The sequence below is a fragment of the Drosophila albomicans genome, chromosome X (assembly GCF_009650485.2).
Source record: "Drosophila albomicans strain 15112-1751.03 chromosome X, ASM965048v2, whole genome shotgun sequence".
Classification (NCBI taxonomy): domain Eukaryota; kingdom Metazoa; phylum Arthropoda; class Insecta; order Diptera; family Drosophilidae; genus Drosophila; species Drosophila albomicans.
The window spans coordinates 7,963,252-7,984,666 of NC_047627.2; the positions used below are offsets into that span (position 1 = coordinate 7,963,252).

General features: G+C 42.8%; 4 protein-coding genes across 5 annotated transcripts; all 4 read left to right on the plus strand.

Moving 5' to 3' along the window:
- The first annotated feature begins 1,666 nt into the window (after window positions 1–1,666).
- On the plus strand, window positions 1,667–3,268 carry LOC117572413 (ras-related protein Rab-21). The gene is made up of 2 exons (XM_034255199.2): window positions 1,667–1,871; window positions 2,008–3,268. The coding sequence occupies exons 1-2, from the start codon at window positions 1,808–1,810 to the stop codon at window positions 2,673–2,675; spliced, it is 732 nt and encodes a 243-aa protein (XP_034111090.1). The 5' UTR covers window positions 1,667–1,807; the 3' UTR covers window positions 2,676–3,268.
- A 1,565-nt stretch (window positions 3,269–4,833) lies between these two features.
- LOC117572403 (alpha-(1,3)-fucosyltransferase C) lies at window positions 4,834–7,048 on the plus strand. The gene is made up of 2 exons (XM_034255187.2): window positions 4,834–6,159; window positions 6,223–7,048. The coding sequence occupies exons 1-2, from the start codon at window positions 5,396–5,398 to the stop codon at window positions 6,656–6,658; spliced, it is 1,200 nt and encodes a 399-aa protein (XP_034111078.1). The 5' UTR covers window positions 4,834–5,395; the 3' UTR covers window positions 6,659–7,048.
- A 962-nt stretch (window positions 7,049–8,010) lies between these two features.
- Window positions 8,011–13,478, plus strand: LOC117565018 (protein stoned-A). Of its 2 annotated transcripts, none has more exons than XM_034243981.2 (3): window positions 8,011–8,066; window positions 10,802–12,136; window positions 12,193–13,478. In XM_034243981.2, exons 2-3 carry the CDS (start codon window positions 10,831–10,833, stop codon window positions 13,476–13,478), a joined length of 2,592 nt encoding a protein of 863 aa, XP_034099872.1. In that variant the 5' UTR covers window positions 8,011–8,066; window positions 10,802–10,830. The 2 variants fall into 2 exon arrangements, with proteins under 2 accessions (XP_034099872.1, XP_051860480.1); XM_052004520.1 differs by lacking the exon at window positions 8,011–8,066 and adding an exon at window positions 10,312–10,422.
- A 73-nt stretch (window positions 13,479–13,551) lies between these two features.
- On the plus strand, window positions 13,552–20,407 carry LOC117565007 (protein stoned-B). The gene is made up of 6 exons (XM_034243955.2): window positions 13,552–15,367; window positions 15,545–16,802; window positions 16,882–17,133; window positions 17,771–17,952; window positions 18,021–18,231; window positions 18,894–20,407. The coding sequence occupies exons 1-6, from the start codon at window positions 13,552–13,554 to the stop codon at window positions 19,042–19,044; spliced, it is 3,870 nt and encodes a 1,289-aa protein (XP_034099846.1). The 3' UTR covers window positions 19,045–20,407.
- The last annotated feature ends 1,008 nt before the right edge of the window (window positions 20,408–21,415 follow it).

Here is a 21,415-nt window from a genome sequence, read left to right on the forward strand (position 1 = left end):
GCGTTGGTGTTGGTGTGTGTACACCAAAAATATTGCGTATGTGTGTTTTGTAGGGCAGGGATTGGGCTTCCTTTTTTGCTTTCTTTTTTTTTGCAACGTGATTAAACTAACCGAAACTATAATGTTTGTGAATAACTTTTTGATTTTGTTGTATTCGTTTTTATGTCCTGTTTTGGTTTGCAATTAACGTTGCCGTTTACCGTTACACGTTAACTTTCACGTTCGCGATTCGCTTCGGTTACGGTTTCGCTTTGCGGTTCCGGACTTTTTTTGGGGGCACACGGAGCGCGCGCCTGACGCTGGAATTTTTTTGCGATTCCTGCTGCGGCGGCACTTAATTCTAGAATGAAACAGCAGCACGAGACAAAGCTGCGCCAATGCCCCGTCGCAGCCTCTCAGCCAGCGTCAGCGCCAGCATCAGCCGGAGCTGAAGCCGAAGCCATTGCCGCTGCCATTGCCGGAGGCATAAAGAGAGCGCTCTCAACTCTGCTGCTAGCGAGAGCGCCAAAGTGGTTGGAGAAAGTAAGTGAGAGCGGGAGAGGAAGATACTGCGTACGATGGTTGTGCACACACAATTCATGAATGAAACGTTCGCTGTGGCCTGCGAATATTAGCGAAAATTTAACCACTGTGCGCTCACTCTCTCTCTCTCACTGTCTTGCTTCCTTTTTACGTCGTTGCGGGAGCGCGTGAAAAACGCCACTGCGTACTTACCGTCTTGCTGGAGAGCAATAACAACAACAATTTTGCTTTGAAGGGATATGCGCACGTCTCCCAGACCCAGAGCAACTTTATGTGCTGGAATTTCGCGTTTTCAAGTTACCCTTGGGGTTGGAGAGCATAAAACACGAACAGAGCAAAAACAACAATTTAGCGTGAGCGTGGAGACTGCGTGGTAGCCAAAGGCGCAAAATTTGTAAATCGTAAACTACGCGCTATTTCAATGCTTAATTTACATTAAATATTCTACTTATTACAAAGTTAGGTATAGGCATATAGAAATTTAAATTGCGCGCTCAATTTTAAGTACTTCTGCAGTCCACGAAAGAGTAATAATGAGCTTATCGATACTTTATATTAAGATAGGTACGCAGTTCACAATTTTAAATATACCAAGATTTGTACATATATTTTTCTATATATACGTAAAATTTAAAATTGCGATATGTTTAATAATACAAAGTAAGGACTAAAAAACAATTTCTACTAGAACTTATTCATTTATTCGATGAAATAATTGTAAAACGTATAATATGATATTGTTATAATTCAATAGGAATTTTTAAACAAACCTTCACTAAAATATTCCTTGAAACGTATGCTGGAAATAAGCTACAAATCTTTGAAACAATAAAAGTATGAAGTATTTAAAGAAACGTATTTTCAAAACAAACATTGCTCGATTAATTTTATGTTGACATAAATAAAACTTAATTACCCCAATAAGCAACAATAGTTGTGTGTATTATTGTTAATTGAAAATAAATAATTACGTAATTATTTAATTGGATTTAACAATAATAATTATTGATTGCATTTCTTCCTAATCAGCTGTTCAATTTATCAATGAGTGCAGCTTGCGCTGCATGTTGACTTCACATGCGATAGTTTTGAAAATAATATATCGACACACCACCACAATATTGGGCATATCGATAAATTGTGCTGCACTACTGAATAGCAATTTGACGCAAAATACAGAGATAAAAAAATATATATGAAAATCAATTAAAAAAATTTCAATGTGTAACAGCATTGCTCAATGTTTTGGAGTCAGTTACTAAAATTACAATCAATTTGATCTACAATGAGCTCGCGCAGAACGAGATCTGGCCCCACGCTCAACTTTAAAGCGGTGCTATTGGGCGAAGGTGAGTCAAAAAATTAAAAGCAAGTCAATCATATGAGGGCTATTGTTGTTTTTGTTTTTGTTGTTGTTGTCATTGTTATTGTTGTTGCTCTTGTTGTTGTTCCTGCTCTGGTTTGTCATGCAATGCGCATTTTCAGGCTGCGTGGGCAAAACATCGCTAGTGCTGCGTTACATGGAGGACAAGTTCAACACCCAGCATCTGAGCACACTGCAAGCCTCGTTTGTGACCAAAAAGGTGACGCTGCCCGACGAGCGACGGGCCCAGCTCAACATCTGGGATACGGCCGGACAGGAACGTTTCCATGCTCTGGGTCCCATCTACTATCGCGGCTCGGACGGTGCACTGCTTGTGTACGATATCACAGATCAAGACTCATTCCAGAAGGTCAAATCATGGGTGCGTGAACTGAAGCAGATGCGTGGCAGCGAAATTGCCCTGATCATTGTAGGCAACAAGACTGATCTGGAGGAGCAGCGTGCCATCGAGTATGAGACGGCACAGCGTTATGCCCAAACGGTGGGCGCTCAATATGTGGAAACGTCGGCCAAGGAGAACGAAGGTGTCAGCGAACTGTTCGAGCTGCTCACCCAACTGATGGTCGAGCATCATGTCCAGAAACAGCAGCCAAATGACACAAATAATACCCATAGTAATAGCAATAGCAATACCAGCAATGCCCTTCGTCTGCAGAGCAGCTCGAATGCTGCTGGAGGTGCGATTAGCATTGCGGATGATGCCGAGCACGATGATGATGAGAATGAGAATAATGGTGGCGCTGCTCATCGCTCCTGCTGTGGCATCTAAGGGGGCTGCTTGTCGGCCGTCCATTGTGATAATACATATATTGTACTAGTAGATCTGTAACCGATGTGTATTTGTATATAATACTTGTGTAATTACCGTATCTCTCCTTCCCCTCTACCCCGCCCTCTCATTATCATTATGATCCCTTAACGATCTTTCCCCTTAATCCGAATTTTGTCCGTTTTGTTTTTTTTTTCACACCATTATATGGTTGTATTTCTCTTAACATTCGCTAATTCAATTTCTTTTTGGTATGCGTCATAATACTTCATAACGAACTTCAAGCGATAAGCGAGTTGAACAAACTCCGGTTTTTCCGTTTAAAGCGCAATTCCGGAATGCTCTCGTGACAAAGGTGCCAAAGTGCTACTATCTAAATAATCTTTCCCTCTTCCAAACTTCGTTTTTCCCTCGCCTCACCCAACAAATTAAGAACTTATTTGACACTTGAGAATTTCACAGGTTTAGTTGAAGTTTTGCAAGTGAGCCTCCGGGTTGGAATTAAACTGTATGGAATGTTGTGTGATGTCTCTTAGCCGCAGGCCATTTTGGTAGCCAGTGCTATTTATAAATAAATACAAATTAGTTTCATACATGCATAAAGTTTTTTTTTTTCGTAATTATTAATTATTAATCTATGAAATAAAGATATGATTTATTCGTTGCAAAAAAAAAAAAAAATGGTATGCCCCTTTTTATTGACCGACGTCTGAACTGATTTGATGCATTCAAAATTTCCGACAATTGGCTTTGCATTTGTGTGTTTGACGGCATATCCATTATGATAATAAAGGCAAAGATTGCTCTTCAATTACCTCAATTCATTGTTGACCAAAGCGAACCACGCAATTCCTCAAAAAAGGGGGCTGGACCCCGGAGTCATTTGCAAGCGACAATGGACACACAAAACAAAAAAGTCCAGCTAATGACTCGTATACAATATTACAAATGTATGGGGCATATAGTACATATATAACATACTAGGCTAGGCTAATAATCATTATCGGATACCGAACGTCGAGGGCCGTGTGGTCGAATTCTCGAGCGTCTTATTATTAATGCATGGTCAGGTGTTTTAGCACACAGCTGGTCAGACCAAACACACACTTGACACTCAGACAGTTAGTTGTTGGTAGCTGGTGTCTGGTGTCAGCTAGAATCCTTAATAGCCCAGTTAACACTCGTTGGTGTATGCGAAATGAAGCTGTTGCTGCTGCTGTTGAAGACTTTTCTGGTCTATGCGTTTGTCGCTCTCTTCACGCTGATCTCCCAGCTGTTGCACAGATCGTTGCAAGTGTTACACTCACTGGCGCCAACATGAGATATATATAGGTAATATATGATTAATTGTGCTCTAATATGATTAATGTAAATATTTGCTATATCTTTTCCAGAAGGCGCCCCATCTTATCTAGCAGAAAGTGTGGTTTAAAGTATTTTCAGGAAAGTTATTCGGCAATCGAAATACTTAAGGGTAAGTATGAAATGGTAATATATAATATTTAGCAAAAATTACTCTCTAAAAAGTTAGCATAGTTTGTTTATAGATAATATTTCCTGCAGAAATAACTCTCTAAATAATGTTTATAGTCTTTTCAATATCGCTCTCTGTTCAAATATATTTGTCTATTCCCATATTGCACTCCATCAAAATAAAGAGCAACACCTTTATTTGATCGTATCAGTTGTTAAAATGGAACACCTTTTGTGTATTTTATGTTATTACCTTTTTACTCAGATACTATTTTGGGTTAGTTTATATATGTAGCTATTGGATGTGTGAAGAGATAAGCTAAGAGGGAAGTTTCATAAGTCCATAAGAATGGTTCTGGAAAGTTATGATTTATTGCACTTAATTTTAATTGCCTTTGGAAAGTGTAATTAAAAAAAATTTAACTTTTTAATAATCCATATTTGAAAAAAATATATATTGTAGGTGTGAATTTTAGTAAAGTTTAAAAACAGACATGAAAAAAACGAATGATTTTTCTTTATATGATCTTAAGGAAATAGGCTAGAACATCATCTCGAACAATATTTGGATTTCATTTAAAAACTTGAATTTGAGTAATTTATATAGATTTACTATATATGCATTTAAAATACATCTAAAAACAATTGAACTTTCTAGGTACATCTGTTCCTGATTAATATGTGACTGACTAAATGAACTACTCTCTCACTACCCACCATGTAGGTGAAGGTGTGCAATCGATGTAAGCCCAAAAAATATTGGCTTATCGGCCCCGCTATCAGGTATGGAAAATGCGTTATCAGTCTATCAACTGGAAGTGTTGACTGTGCCCCAGAGAGAAAGAGACAGAGAGAGAGAGAGCGAGAGTGGGAATGTGAAGAGTATAGAGATATGGACAAATGCAGAGAGGTTGTGTATAGTTAGGCCCAAGAATCAATAATGCTTAATTGTCAACACGTTCACACATTGACATCGATAATGGCCACAACGACAACATTAACAACGACGACGACGACGACGACGTCGACAGCGTTCCATAGTTTCCAGCGTGGACGTCCGCCCTGCCAAGCGATAAGGGATTTGCTGAGCGCAATTAGTCAGCGCGCAACATGAGAAAGACAGGTAATGAATTGAAGAGCGAATCGAAGAACGTTCGCCTTCCTTGTTATCGGCTGACCACACAGCTATTGCCGATGGCCGTTCGACGTGTGCGCTTCGAACCATTTCCTGCTGCTGCTATTGCAGAATGCGCCCACATTCGCGCTGGAACCTCGCGCTGCTCGTGCTCGGTTTGATTCTTTTCGGTTTGCTGATCGCCGTCTACAAGATTAGCACATCTCCGTTGCTCAATCAATATGGCATATTGCGTGACTATTTGGACACCAACCGGGCGCCAAATGAAGCAGCTGCCACACGCAGCATTCTCCTGTGGAGCGACTTCTTTGGCGATGCACGTTGGAGCCTGCCCGCTGATACCTTAGGACCCGATGATTTCCGTCATGAACTCGGTTGCGAGGTGTATCAATGTGAGCTGAGCAATCGTCATGACTATTTGCCCACACTGGCGGAATACGATGCCATTGTGTACCATGTGGCACAACCATTTCCGCTGTTGCAGCCGCTGTCCACGCAACGCTATCCCCATCAGACGTATGTGTTTGCCCTAATGGAGCCACCGGGCGAGACGAAGCATCGTCTCAGCGATGAGCACAACTTTTACAATCTAACCATGAGCTATCGCCTCGACTCGGATATTGTGTGGCCCTATGCCTATATGATGGATGTGGAGACCGGCGCTCGTGTGGCGCCCACTTTGCAGCCACATTGGCGTCAAGTGCCTGCCGTGGGCAGCTGGAATGATAGCGAAGTGTTGGAGTTGTGGCCTCAGAAGTTGAAGATGGCTGCCTGGTTTGTTTCGCACTGTGAGACGTTATCCAAACGCGAAGATTTGGCCGCAGCACTGCAACAACACATTGAGGTGGACATCTATGGCAAGTGTGGCACACTTAGGTGAGTTACTCTCAAGGATTCCCATATAGACTTTACTATATATACAATTGTTGTTCTTTATAGCTGCGCTCGTGGCGATCCGCACTGCGAGGAGATGCTTGACACCGATTACATGTTCTATTTGGCCTTCGAGAATTCGCTGTGCGTCGATTATGTCACCGAGAAACTCTATTCGGCAATGCAGCGTCGCATTGTCCCCGTGGTCTTTGGTGGAGCTAACTACACACGCTTCTTGCCACCGCATTCGTACATCGATGCCAATCGCTTCGAGAGCGTCGAGCAGCTGGCTTCGCATTTGCGTTATGTGGCCAACGATGTCAATGAGTACATGAGCTACTTTTGGTGGCGACAACACTATCAACTGGTGCAACATTCACCGTTCTGTGATCTCTGCGCCCAGCTGCATCGTCCTGGCGCACAGCACAGGACACAATTCTATGGCGACATTGAGGCCTGGTGGTTCAACAGCTGCCGCTTTCAGTCACGCATACGATTCTGAACAGTACACCACGACACGACAACGAAAGAGAGGCCAATAGAGAGGTGCAAGCGAGACAGCAGAGAGCAGTATTTGAGCACTTATCATTAACGCGACCAATTTCTTGTCTTAAGACCATTTTGGGGCGTTGAGTCAACACTGCCGCGTCTGTTTATCATGCGATGGCATCGTATAGATAATGATTTATTTACCAAGTCACTACACATGTTCGGCATGAGTTTGTTTGCACACCTTGCTTGACTAAATTTGAACAGTCAGTGTTCAGAGCAAGACAACAAATATTGTGCTTAGGTTGCCCAAGTTTTATCTACGAAATTCTGATCGTATTCCATTTACAAGAGAATTTGTTGTTAGTTTAGTCAACTACTACATTGAAATCGGTTTAACGAATTTATTTCAAATTCCCTAAAGTATATATTTCATTGATTGTATAAATTCCGACTGCATTTGTCACACTTTGACAAATGTTCATGCATATTTTGTACTTAGATAATAAGCTAATTCATTTCTTCCTCTAAAACTACGCATTCCATCTCTCTATAGCTTACAAACTATTTGTTAATATTATTATAAAGTATTAGTAAAATGATATAAGTGATCCTTATCAAAGAACAAAATTCCTCTAATAAATAATTATTTTAAATAATAGAATTGGTTTTTTCTTAGTCACAAAATTTGTATTTGTGCCTTTATTTATTTATTTATAGAAGTTTCTTTTTTGTAGAGGTAATATTTATGAGGGGTCTGAGTCACTTTCTTTCAATTTCTGGGGGCCACAAAACACTCATGCCAGAAACAGTAGCCACAAAAATGCAAAAGGTAGCGGGGAAGAAATAATACATTTGTGTGAAATGCTGATTACTGCTATCAACAGATTTTTGAACTGAAACTGTTAAACAGTGCCAGGGCTGCACTGACACGTGCGTGACTCACGGGTACGAGCACGAGCACGAGCAGCGTGCTCACGCACAAGTTTTGTGCGCAGACGCCAAGCAAATGTCAAGTGTCAAAAAAGCGCTGAACACACGACAACAATGGCAGAACGTGTTTTGTTTTTGCTCTCAGCTGCCAACCCTCGTCAATGCTCTCTTCGCTCTCTTGCTCTGTGTTGTTGTTGTTTTCGAGGGAGCTTATGCCCGTGGGCTGAGCGTGTGATAGCTTTCTGGCACACATTGCGTATGTGTGTGTTTGGCCTACAGGAGCAGCCGCAGGATGTCAGCTGTGTGTGTGTGTGTGTGTGTGTGTATATTCTGTGTGTGTGTGTGGGGTAAAGTTTTCAATTCGCGCAGCTTTTCAGCAAGCTTTTAAAGGATACTCTGCTGCTGCGGTTTGGCAAAAGCACTTCCTATGAGTTTTCGTGACATTTTCATTCATTCTGTGCTAGATTTCCCGATAGTTCAAATCAGAGGTAACAACGAAAAGAGCTCATCATAAAAAAAACAGAAAGAAAAAATACAGAAAACATCCAACAAAAAACCGATCCAATCCCACTCAAAATAAATTGAAAAATATCGAAATATTGTTAAATTGAACAAATGTAAATAGTTGAAACTAATCGCAGAAAAAACAATGTTTTGAATAAACGCAGAGCGCTTTCGACTCGTCGTCATCATCTGCAATTATTTTTTTTTCTGTTCAATTGTTCTTTAAAAGTGCGCAAGAGTGAGACGTAAGTTGCATAATTTTCGTAACGAAACGAAATGAAAACGAAACAAAGCGAGAAAAACGTGTGCAACCCAGAGTGACAACGACAAATTGCAAAATTGCCAAATTGAAAATGTTTCAATACCAAGTATTCTCTTTTTTTTTTTTGGGGAAAATGAAAAACTTTTTTCATAACGTGTTTGACAAGTGAACTGTGAAAAGAGAAGGAAAAAACGTGTAGCCAATATATATGTACATACATAGGCACTGTGTGAGTGTGTGTGAGTGTAGGTGTGTGTGTGTGAGTGTGTGCGTAGGCGTGCAGTCGTTATGACGCTCTCAGCTTTTTGCCCCCTCTCCGTCTCCCTCGCACACATCGCTTTGCGCCTGACTCTCTGAGTGCGTCTCAAAATCATCGATTTTTCCGAGTTATAACAACAACAACAACGAGAACAAGAAGAGCGGCAACAGCAACAACAAGTACAACAAAGAGGTAGTACTACTGCCCCCCATTTACATTGACGTTTGTCCCTTTTTTTACTTTAGTGTTTTTCATTTTGTTGTTGTAGTTTTATTTTGTATCTCTTGCCTGTTTCCACCCACATGTAATCAAATGGGAAAACACCTTTCGAAATTCGAATTTCGTAATTTTCGCTTTTTTTTGGACACATTTTCATTTTCATGTTTTTCTGTTGTTTTTTGTTTGTAACCCCAAAATGTATGCTGAGCATCCGCAAGGAAATCTGCTGTTTTTTTTTTCTTTTTGCTTACACTTAAAGAAAGTGTGACGTAGTGAAAGCTATCAATTTCAAGATCAAGAAAATCTATTATCGCATAAAAGCAAATACTAATTGAATTCCCTTGAATTCGAAGGTCTCGAGCTTAGGTTACACTTGCCAAAAACATTTAGAGGATGGGCAGACATGTGAAGAGTCATTGAGACTGACAACTTGGCAAATGCCGTCTCATTTATCAAATTGTTTGTATGCTCTGGATACAAGTCAAGATGAATATTATTTGCATATCAAGGTTATATTTCGTTTTATTGCATTTATCAAATTCTTTTGTATTTTACCTATTTCGCGATGCGTGTTTCTCAACTTTTGTAACTTAGTAATAAGATTATTATCACAGAGGTAAACTCTATTGAAAAACTTTATTAGAAAATATTTGCAACAATATATAGTTTTGGATTCAGATGAATAATAAAAAACCTATAATTTTGAAAAAATATAATTTACAAGTTGAGCAGGCAATAAACCTATAATTGAGGTCATTATTGAACAATTTCTTCGAATGTATAACAGCATTTTCTTATTACCAATTGTTTGATTTAACAAATTTTTATTTTTATATTTAATTTTCATCCACTTATTTTCACACCATCTTTACTATTGTCTTTATGATATCTAATTATTTTAGTTATCATTAATTTTTTTTTTTAAATATATTGAGGATTTATCTCTTTTGCATTTATTATGTTTAAATCGTTGCTATTAAAATAACATTATTTTTATTGGTTTCCTTTGCATCATTAAGTCTGCTGATTTGAAAGAAGAGATTTAGTGCTACCACAAAACTGAATCATGTTGCATGCTGCAAGGGCGCCAGAGCAAAGCTTTCGTCTTCTTTGTCTTTTGCACTTTTGCCATTTCCATTGGCATTTTCAGTTGAATTGCCAATTGGCAGCGGCTTTACATTCTTTTGGCCAAGTGTAAGCAAAGCTTTCATTGTTGCTGTCACAGTTGCGTTTTTGTTGTTGTTGTTGTTGTTGCTGCTGGTGGTGGCGTGGTGAGTTGTGGTGTGGTATAAAAGCTTTGCCAAGTGGCAAGTTCATGTGTAGGTACACAATTGTGTCAAATTCACAACTCAGAGAGTGTGCGTGTTTTTGCGTGTGTGTGTGTGAGAGCGTGTGTGTGTGTGCGTGTGGCTTTTCAATTTTCCACATGCAACACACATTGAAAATGGTTAAGCAAAATGAATTAATACTTTAGGGAAACTAACTAACAGACACAAAAAAAAAAATACAATCGAATACACAACGAAATAAAAGGGGTTTTTCCGAGTCGAGTATTTCGGTGAAAATAAACTGGACATTGCGAGGGGTCAACGGTGCGGCGGTGAGTTTTCTCTTCTCGTGTCTCGTAGAGCCATAGAACATAGAACTATATACTATATAACGAGTTTTGTAGCAACCCCATTAGTGGCATCCTCCTCCCAAGCAAAAAAAAAAAAAAAAAACACCCGCTGTTCCAATTGCTTCCCATTGCTTTAGACTCCCACAAAATCAAAATAAAAAGAAATAAAACATAGACATAATGGTTATACTACTAGCCAACTGTAGCTTACATAATCGGTCCGCGTGTTTACCCTTCCCCACAAAATAAAAAACACAAATTCCCGCCGTAGAAAGAAATTGGTGAATACAAAATTTTGGGAAAACTTATTCTGAATGTGTGCAAAACGTGCGTTGTGTGTGGTTTTGGATTGTATTTGCAGACCGATCTCGATGTCTCCGCAATTAGATAATGCTTAAGTTACCAAAAGGTTTAAAAAAGAAAAAGAAGAAGTCGAAAAAGGACCAAGAACTCTTCACTGAAGAGGAGCTCGAGCAGTATAAGCGCGATCTCAAAGCCAAACAGGAGGCGGCCGCCAACAAATCAGACGCTGGCGAATCGGACGCAGCATCGGACGTCGAGGGCGTTGCATCTGCGTCGAGCTACAATACAAACACCTCAGCGGGTCATCATCATCAGAGCCAGTCGAGCGGCAGGCCAGCCGATTCGGCGGCAACATCCACATCCTTCGCAGCAACAGCGGCTGGCCAGGATTCAGGACATCAGCAGCAAAGCGCTGACGCCGCCGGCGACGAAGAATGGGCCAAATTTAAGGCATTAACCTCGGGCGTTGATAATATCTTACACAAGACACAGGACGAACTCGATCGAATTAAAAAGGAATCGTTCTACCAGCGTCTGCCATCCGCTGCCGAAAAGAAGCGACAAGAGGAGGAGGAAGCCGCCCGTCGCGAGGCCGAACGTCTCGAGAGAGAGCGACAACTTGCCGCCGAGCGTGAAGCGAATCGGGATAAGCTCGCGGAGGCTGTGGTAGAACTCTCCGAATCGGAGGACGACGCTCAGGACGAGGTCGATGATATATTTGCCACCGATTATATCGAGGCAATAACCAGCGGTGAATTACAATTAGCCGTTGTACCCGATTCGCCGGTGCTTGAATTAGACGACGGTCCCGATCCCTTTGACACTGCCTACGCGGAAAAAGTCATCGTTGGTGCGGACAAATCGAAGGACAAGTCGAAGAAGCTCGTCAGCCTTGGTGCCGCCGTTGAGGTGCTCTCCGGTCGTGTAGACCGTGAGCACGCCGTTGCCCTCGCCAATCCCAAGCGGAAGCTACGCAAGGGCATTCAGAATTTGCTACTCAGCGAGAGCGTTGATCTTGGGGATAACGAACCGGACCTTTTAGCTTCCGAACCGCAGCATAATCTCCTCGACGATCTTGTCGATGATGTGCCTGAGTCTGTGGCGCCCATCGATTTAAGTGTCTCACTGCATTTGCATTTGATTAAGCCGCAAAAAGTCGACGAGGAGCAGGAGGAAGAGGAAGCTTTCGGTGGTGCACTTAATCCCGATTTAGCCGAGTTTGATGCCCTAAAGGACGAGGAAGACGACGAGTTTGCGGAATTAGCAGCGGAATCGTTGACCAAAAAAGAGGACATTACCATAGTTAATCAGGTGGTGCTTCCGGGCGCCGAACTACTTGCTGAAGAAACCAGTTGGGCTGAATTTGCACCAGAGCCAGAGGAGGAACAAACAGGTGAGTGAGGGTAGAGCAATATCCCTTGAATTGGACTAACTCTAATTGAATTGCAGGCAAACCTAAGCGACCCCCTCCACCAGTGCGTCCAGCCACAGGACCACACATTGTGCCTGGTGCCATCTACGTGAGCGACGACGACGAAGACGAGCAAGACGACGATCCCTTCAACACCAACTACGCGGAGCAAGTGATCAAAAAGACAACCGTACTCGAGGAGGACGACGACTTCGATCCCCGTGCCGAGGAGTGTCACTTGGCAGCTCCGGCTCGTGATCTCTTGGCCGGCAGTGCAACTGATCTGAGCAAGGTTGTGCCTGCCCCATTGGCACCCACACTCAGCGTCGATCAGGCGGACGAGGGACAGGACTTTGATCCCTTCGACACATCCGCAGTCAACGCTCTTGTGCAGCCCAAGGCAACCGAATTGCGCTTTCTCGAGCGTGAACTGCTCAACGAATCGGGTTCGAATCTCAAACACTCACTAAGCGATCCAGACTTTGATCCACGTGCCGGGCAAGAGGAGGAGAAGCCGGCGAAGACAGCGCCTGTTGTGGTAGCTCAGATCACAGTCGGTGATCCAGACTTTGATAGTGTGCGTCGCAAATCATCGCTGAGTCTGAATATACAAGGCAAGAGCGTTGGTTTTCTGGTGCCCAGCGGGCAGGATTTACTGGCAGCGGGTAATGATCATTTGGGTGCCAACAAGAAGCCATTAACGCCCTATTACGCGCCCAGCGCCCAAACGATCAGCGAACGCGAATCGGAGGATCCATTCGACACATCGTATGTACCAGAGGCAAAGCTCAGTGACGTCGAACTAAAGCACATTGAGGCCGATTTGATCACTGAGCCAACGTTGAAGCATAGTCTATCCGATCCGGATTTCAATCCACGTGCACCGCCCACTCCCGTGCCTGCGGAGGTGCTGCTGGCGGTTGAGGAGAACATCGATATCAAGGTGCTGACACCAGCCCAAGAGCGCCGACAACTGCCAAGCAACGTGCAGACGGAGGACGACGAACAGGAGGACATCGATCCATTTGATACGTCAATAGCGGCCAATTTACAACCCGGACAGACGGAATTAAAGCTGCTGGAAAACGAACTGCTGCCGGAGAGTGCAAGACAGCCGGTGACCGGAGTGTTGGACACACAGAGTGACGCACAGGAGCTGGGACTGGGCGATAAAGTGTTGACACCGTCGCTGCCCAATCGCACAACACAACAGTCGCTTGAGGAGCAGCTGGATATAGATCCATTCGACACATCGATTGCCGAGAATCTAGCGCCCGGCGAGACGGAAATAAAGCTACTCGAAAGCGAGCTAATCGAGCGCTAAAAACAGTAAAGACAACAACAAAGACAACCAGACAAAACAAACAAAGCAAACACAAAACAAAAAAACAGACAACATGGCTAATCCTTTTCTCATGGACGATGATCTCGATGGCGGCGATGTAGCCGTCAATCCCTTCTTGATGCACAGTGAACCGGATGCAGCGGGAGGCGAATCAGCGGAGAACCCCTTTGGTGAATCCGCCTCCAATCCCTTTGCCTTTGGCGGCGATGAGCTGGAAACGGAGACAGCCGAACATGTGCCTGATATTGATCCGGCGATGAGTTTCTTTGGCACCACCATCGAGGCAGAGGACGATGCACTGAGTCTCAAGTCCGCTGCTGAGGAGGATGATGAGGGCAAGAAGCAAGCAGGTGGAGGAGCACCACCGCCTCGACCACAACCACCACAGAGCACACAGGAGCTGATCAACACGGTGTCCAGTCAGCTGGACGAGACCAGCTCAGAGCTGTTGGGTCGCATACCCGCCACACGTTCGCCCAGTCCCATCTCCATGCGGGATCTTCACTCACCTAGTCCCACGCCCGACTCAGGACTGGCCGATCTCCTGGACGTCGATGTGGATGTGTCGGACAGTGGCTCCAGTGCCAATACTCAAGGCATTGAGACGGATCTCATGGGTGGCAGCATCATTGCGGCAGCTCCAGCTCCAGTGGCAGCGGCGCCCCTAGACAATCCCTTTGGTGTGCCAACGGCGTTGCCCAATCTGCAGGGCGCGGCACCGTTGCCATCACCGGCCAAGCAGCAGCCACCGCGTCCGCCACCGCCGCGTCCAGCGCCCCCAAGGCCAACACCGCCGCCACAGCTGATGCAGGGTCAGCATGGACAACAGCAACCGGCGCCGCCGCAACGTCCGCCACCACCATCAGCCCAACCGGCGCCAGCTCCTGCTCCCGCATCTGCTGCTGACGATCTGCTAGACATGTTTGGCAGCAGCAGCAAGCCAGCGAAACCGCCGCCACCCAAGACCAAGGAGGATATACTCAGCCTGTTCGAGCAGCCAGCGGCGCCAGCTGCCAAACCCGATTTGCTCAACGACGATCTGCCCGAGCAGCAGCAGCAGCAGCAGCAACCTCAGCAGGCGAATGGCGCTCGAGATGAGCCCATCTTTAGTTCGCTGCTGATACGACCGGACGATAGCACCCATGACATTACCTCACAGCCACAAGCGGCAACCTTGGCGCACATTGCGGCACCGCCGGAGGCTACGCAGCGCCAGCGAGCGCCCACGCCGGACATTGAGATCACCACGGTGGAGGATCTGCCACGTTCCGACGATGAGGATGAGGAGCCGGAGCCAACGCCCGTGAAGGTTGAAGCCGAACCCGAGCCTGAGCAGCCCGCTGAACCGGAATTGCAACTGGAGCTGGAGACGCAGGCTGAACCGGTTGTCGAAGTTGAACCGGAGCCAGAGCCGGAACCCGAACCGATTGCCATTGAGTCGGATCAGAGTCCTCCCACAGAGTCGGCGGCCACCACTCAAGCGGCGAATGTGGAGCTGGGCAGCGATGAACCGGAGCAAATGGACACTGGACTGGATTTCCCGGGGTTGGCGAGTGGACAGCTCTCGGCGAATCCGTTTGCCAGTCCCGAGGAGGAGGACGAACCAAGTTTTGCCCCTGCGCCGATTGTCAGCAACATTTTCGCGGTGGACGAGCCGGAAACGGAGCCACAACCGCCGGAAGTGCAACCACGACAGGCTCCGGCAGTGCCACCTGTCAGCAGCTATGTGAGCAACATCTTTGCCGTCGAGCCAGATGAGTTCGATGCGTTCTCAGCCAAGTTTGATTCCGTGAAGAAGGACAACATCAGCATACTGGATGGGTTCGGTGGCGGCGGCTCGGGTGCCATAACACCCACTGGAGGAGATGGTAAGTGTTTAATTCATTAATAAATACAAATATAAAGTATGGTTGAAGCCCGAGTCAACAAAATGACATACGGTAGATTTTAAACTTCTAAAAGAGATTTTAGTTTCTTTGTAATTCCTTGAGATTTATCCTTTAAACTTCCATTTCATCAACTGTTTCTTTCTCATTTCGTTGCAGCTTGGGGTGACAGCGCTTTTGGCTCTGCGACGACAACGGCCAACGCCTTTGGTGAGGTGAACTCGGCTGATGATGGCTTCGGCAACGAGGACGATGACTTCTATGCGATGCAGGCGCCGGCACGTGCCGATTCCGTGGAGTCCGTGGACAAAGAGTTTAGCGTGGTCATACGACCCAAGGCCGAAGGCTCTTCCGGGGTAGCACCACAGCTGGCGCCACCGCCGCCACCGGCTCGCGGTGCAGCTGTAACAGCGACAACGCCACCGGCAGTCAATCCCTTCGAGGATGTGAGCGGTTTCCCAGCCCCACCGGCAGCCGCTCCCAATGCCGAGGGCAGCATCAAACGCACCGATTCGCAGGACACACCGCAGACGCCGCTGTACGACGAGGATGTGTCACAGCCGCTGGAGGAATTCCCGCGACTACATTACGTCGGACCCGGATGGGAGATGCAGCTGCGTCAGCCGAACAAGAAGAAGATCACCGGCCAACGGTTCTGGAAAAAGATCTTTGTACGTCTCGTCGTGCAGAACGATGTGCCCGTGGTGCAATTACTCAATCAGGCTGGGGACAAACAACCGTTCCAGGAGCTGCCACTGCAACCATCGTATTCGGTATCGGAGATCGGAGCCCAACAGTACGATCAGTTCGGCAAGATCTTCACCATGAAGCTGCAGTACATCTTCTACAAGGAGCGTCCGGGCGTGCGACCCGGTCAGGTGACCAAAGCAGAACGCATCACCAACAAGCTGACAAAGTTTGCACAATACGCCATCGCCGGCGACTACGAGGGCGTCAAGGAGTTTGGCAGCGATCTCAAGAAACTCGGCTTGCCCGTCGAGCATGCACCGCAATCGTCGCAGCTCTTTAAGATCGGTTCGATGAACTACGAGGATATGAAACAGTTTTCCGTATGCATTGAGGAGGCGCTCTTCAAGCTGCCCGCGTTGCGAGAACGTGCGCTCACATACAAAATGGAAGAGGTGCAGGTGACGGCGGTGGATGAGATCACCGTCGAGCAGGACTACGAGGGTAAAATCCTGAAACAGATCGCTCGAGTGCGTCTCTTCTTTTTGGCCTTCCTCACTGGCATGCCCACCATCGAGTTGGGCGTCAACGATATGTGGCGCCAGGGCAAAGAGGTGGTGGGACGACACGACATCATTCCGGTGGCCACCGAGGAGTGGATTCGCTTGGAGGCGGTTGAATTTCACAGTGTGGTCAATCAACAGGAGTACGAACGTACGCGCACCATCAAGTGGGTGATGAGATAGCATTGAATTGCACTTTTTTTTTAACTGAAATGTAATCCGTATTTCATGTTTTGTCTTCTACAGGTTCCAGCCACCAGATGCCAATTATATTGAACTGTTGCGCTTCCGTGTGCGTCCGCCCAAGAATCGTGAACTTCCGCTGCAGCTGAAGGCCACCTGGTGTGTCACTGGCAACAAGGTGGAGCTGCGCGCCGATATCCTTGTGCCGGGATTCACTTCGCGCAAGCTAGGACAAATCCCCTGCGAGGATGTCTCGGTGCGCTTCCCCATACCCGAGTGTTGGATCTATCTGTTCCGTGTGGAGAAGCATTTCAGGTAATGGCAAAGTCTTTCAATATCTGCAGAGATGATAACTGCAGCTTTATTAATTAATTATTTGTTATTTATATTATTAGTTTTTATTTAATATATTTTCGTTTGCATGACTCCTTTTAAAAAGAGTTGCTTTAATTTTAACTATCAATCATTTTATTGCCCAAACATTAATATCATGAAAGGACTAGTAAACGACTACAAAATGAAATATTAGTAAATAAAATAAATAGTTTATAAATAAACATTAAATGGAAAATACTAAATGAACTTAATGAAAAGGCTTTTCTAAATAACTGCATAACATATACAAAATTGTATTACTGACAGTCCATTAGTTATAGTTCCATCATACCATAAGTGCATTCTATTTAGATTTAAATATAATTAAATAGTTAGTATATGATAAACTGCTTAACAGCTGAATTACTAAACAAGTTGAAACTTGAAAACGAATTTACTAAACAACTAAATACGCTTTCAATATAACCAATCAAATAAGTGTCGATTGAAATTAACTAATTTTATTGGTCATTTAATTTGAAATTAACAAAATATCCAAATTTCCAAATTACCAAATTACTGAATACGTGAATTGTAGCTGAAACATAAAACTAATTCGCTTTGTTACCTCGCATAGATATGGCTCTGTAAAATCGGCCCATCGACGCACGGGCAAGATCAAGGGAATTGAGCGCATTCTCGGTGCCGTCGATACGCTGCAGGAGTCGCTGATCGAGGTGACTTCCGGCCAGGCGAAGTACGAGCATCATCATCGCGCCATCGTCTGGCGCTGTCCCCGCTTGCCTAAGGAGGGTCAAGGTGAGTACTGAGAGAACATTCATTCTTCCACTTTCCGGCTTAAACTTGAACCTTTACGCATCGTTCAGGTGCTTACACAACACATCAGCTGGTGTGCCGCATGGCACTCACGTCATACGATCAAATACCCAGCGAACTGGCGCCATACGCATTCGTGGAGTTTACCATGCCCGCCACGCAGGTCTCGCATACCACCGTGCGCTCCGTGAGTGTCCAGGACTCCGATGCCGATGAGCCCCCCGAGAAGTATGTCCGCTATTTGGCACGGCACGAGTACAAGTAAGTAACTAAATACTCGTAACAAGGGTCGGGAGTAGTTGTCACATTCGCCTCATTACTTTGTTAAATAGATGTGTATTTTTTCGTCTTGAAAACAAAAAGTTAATTTAATGATTTTATTTATTTAAATGGAAATCTGAAGTACAATTTCATAGATACTATTTCTTTGTGTTAATCACACTCTTAAAACTTGATTATTCTATTATATTTTATTCATTTAGTGAAGAAGAGAATAGAATTTTATAAACACAAAAATATAACTCGAGTAACAAATGATATTGTACAAATACTAAGTTTCACTTTATTTTGTTTTGTGGAATACACAAGGAAAATGATCATGATCATAATAATATTCATATTGAGAGGAATGCATTATCAAAGATATTCAATATAGTCTTATGATAGAATAAATTTATTTATACAATTTATTGAATGTAATCATAAAAGTATGTTTAAGATTGGAAAAAACTATGATTTTAAAAATATGAAAAATATTATTTCGCACAGACCTATCATTAATTAAATATTTTAAAAATGCAAAGAATTGAGATTCATGTGACAACTAAACTTTTGTAAAAAATCTGTACGCTAATCTCTCTTTCTCTGTTTCATTGTCTCTCTATCTCTATCTCTCTCTCACGCTGTCTCTCTCTCGATGTTAGGGTTGGCATCGAGACCACGCACGGCGAGTCCACGAATGCGTATTTGGCGGCAACGCGTCCAATACGCGAGGAGTCCTCCAGTGGCACCGGTGCTAGCAAAGCAACTGCCTCGCCAGTGCCACCAAGCGACTCAGACTCGGACTCCAATTAAGCTGCATCACACACACACATACACATATATAAAATACACACTCACACACACACACACAGAGACAAACAATAGCGATTGCTGAATGGAAACCGAGTTTCTTAGAGTGCGACAGAAAGATGCTTTGATTAACATCCTTTGCTTTAGCCCAACGTGTTCTCATCGTATTAGTTCATTTCGTACACATTACGTATACGCGCCGTGTGAGTAGCTCGATTAAATTGGATAAATTGGATTAGTTGACAATAAAAATATAGGAAAAGCAAGCACATGGGGCATGGAGAGTCTCCCAAAGAGAAAAAAGGAATGATGGATTGTATTGCATTATTGTATCTATTATTGAGTTCTGTTGATGCGTATACTAAACATACACTTACATACTAGACATACTATACTATATATATGTGTAATCTCATCTCAAATACTTACGAGTAATTAGATACGTTAACCAAAAAGGAAGGAGAAGAAGCGACCAAACGATGCGAACAAACGATCTGAGTTATTGTAAGCGTACGTAAAGTCAACCCATACATATGCATAGAGATAATGGTTAAACAAGTTACATACTTACATACATATGCAACCCAAATACACACACACACGCATATATATAAATAACATATATGAAACATACTATATATACATACATATAATATATGAGAGTTCATAGTTATTAACCTATTAACTGATGTTACATACCTATACATTAAGGCGCAAGTGACAAGACAAAAGAGAAATGATAAGCAATTTCGCAAAACATCGTTCAAGTACGATTTAAGTTATCGTTGAAAGTATTCCCCCAGATCTGCATATGCATACAACTACATACATACATACATACTTATTATTATATATTGGAGTATCGTAAACCTGGCCTCAACAGGCTAACGCACACACACAGACACAGACACTCACACACACATCCACACACACTACATTGATTGATGAGAAGATTTTTCAAGAGTTTAAATTTATATATATGTGTTACCGCCTAAATAAAATAAAAACTGCAGTTGATGGGCATAGTTGAAATCCAATCCGATGTTTGCCACAACACTGCTGCTGGCAGCTGTTTCCGTTTCCGTTTCGCAGCGGATCATCACGATCATCGTCGTTATCGCCCATCGCCCATCGCCCATCGCCCACAGCAAAGTATATAAAAATCAAGAGTTAAACACACACTAAAAATAAAACTAAGCTTTATTGAGACATTGATTTCAAATTATAAATAAATTCAATTTACATTTAACTTGAAGCAAATACGGAAATGCATATTCAAAATGTTATTGTTGTGAATCAAACTAAATTACATATTTATTCAAAAGAAAAACAAAAGAAAATAAAAACCAAAAAGCAAAAAAAAAAACTACAAATTAAAAAAGAAAAACCAAAAACAAAACGTAACCTAAATGAATAGTGAAAAATGAATCGCATATTTGTTAAATCAAGCAAAACATAAAAAAAAGTTTATAAAGCAAACTACATACATACTACATACAAGTATTTATTGAAGCATAAATGGAAAACCAAAGAAAAACAAATACAAAACAAAAAAAAAAACGATAAAGATTAAATAAAAATATACAAAAAATGGAAAGACAACCTATACATACATGCGCATATATTGATAAATAAATTGAGTTTAATAGCAAAAATTGCATAATAGATTTGTTAATTTAGTGTTTAACGAATATACATACTCGTATTTACATATGTATGATGTACTTTATTATTCATTTCCACTTCTACTCAATTCAATATCCTGCCCCTCTCAAATATCTGTTGCTTCATTTTGTTGTTTTACACAAAATACTAAAAAAATACTACTTACATAAACATAATACTTAAACGCCTACGATTTTGGAAAACGACTCTCAATGGACATATTTGATCACATGCTATCTTACAAAATACATACATATACATATGCATACATATATTTATATACATGTATATGAATAGATATTTATATATACATATATTAACAAGAACAAATTCCCCTCTCCTTCCCCTGCCCTCCCCTCATATATGTATGATGTATATTGTAAACCCCTAGGAATTATTGCATTAGCAACAAGAAAAGAAAAAAAAAAACAATGTGAAATTTCTCATTTATGTATTGTATGTTATTCTTTATTTACCTACGTTTAAAAATTAATATATACAAATATACAGATATATATATATATATATATAAATATACAGATATACTGATATGATATGTATTCTATGTACAATAAAGTGCAATAAAAGGAAAAGGAAGATAATGACAACCCCCTCAAAAAACAACAACAACAACAACAAACATAAAGATGATGATGGAGAGCTAATTCCTGAATGATAATTTTCACATGTTATATATTATAAATATACA

Coding starts and splice junctions, on each gene's coding strand:
- LOC117565018 (XM_034243981.2), top strand. CDS start 10,831: ATGCTTAAGTTACCAAAAGGTTTAAAAAAGAAAAAGAAGAAGTCGAAA. Junction 12,137..12,192: donor GCCAGAGGAGGAACAAACAG/GTGAGTGAGGGT, acceptor ATTGAATTGCAG/GCAAACCTAAGCGACCCCCT.
- LOC117572413 (XM_034255199.2), top strand. CDS start 1,808: ATGAGCTCGCGCAGAACGAGATCTGGCCCCACGCTCAACTTTAAAGCG. Junction 1,872..2,007: donor AGCGGTGCTATTGGGCGAAG/GTGAGTCAAAAA, acceptor GCGCATTTTCAG/GCTGCGTGGGCAAAACATCG.
- LOC117565007 (XM_034243955.2), top strand. CDS start 13,552: ATGGCTAATCCTTTTCTCATGGACGATGATCTCGATGGCGGCGATGTA. Junction 17,953..18,020: donor CTTGCCTAAGGAGGGTCAAG/GTGAGTACTGAG, acceptor CGCATCGTTCAG/GTGCTTACACAACACATCAG. Junction 18,232..18,893: donor TTGGCACGGCACGAGTACAA/GTAAGTAACTAA, acceptor TCTCGATGTTAG/GGTTGGCATCGAGACCACGC.
- LOC117572403 (XM_034255187.2), top strand. CDS start 5,396: ATGCGCCCACATTCGCGCTGGAACCTCGCGCTGCTCGTGCTCGGTTTG. Junction 6,160..6,222: donor GGCAAGTGTGGCACACTTAG/GTGAGTTACTCT, acceptor TGTTCTTTATAG/CTGCGCTCGTGGCGATCCGC.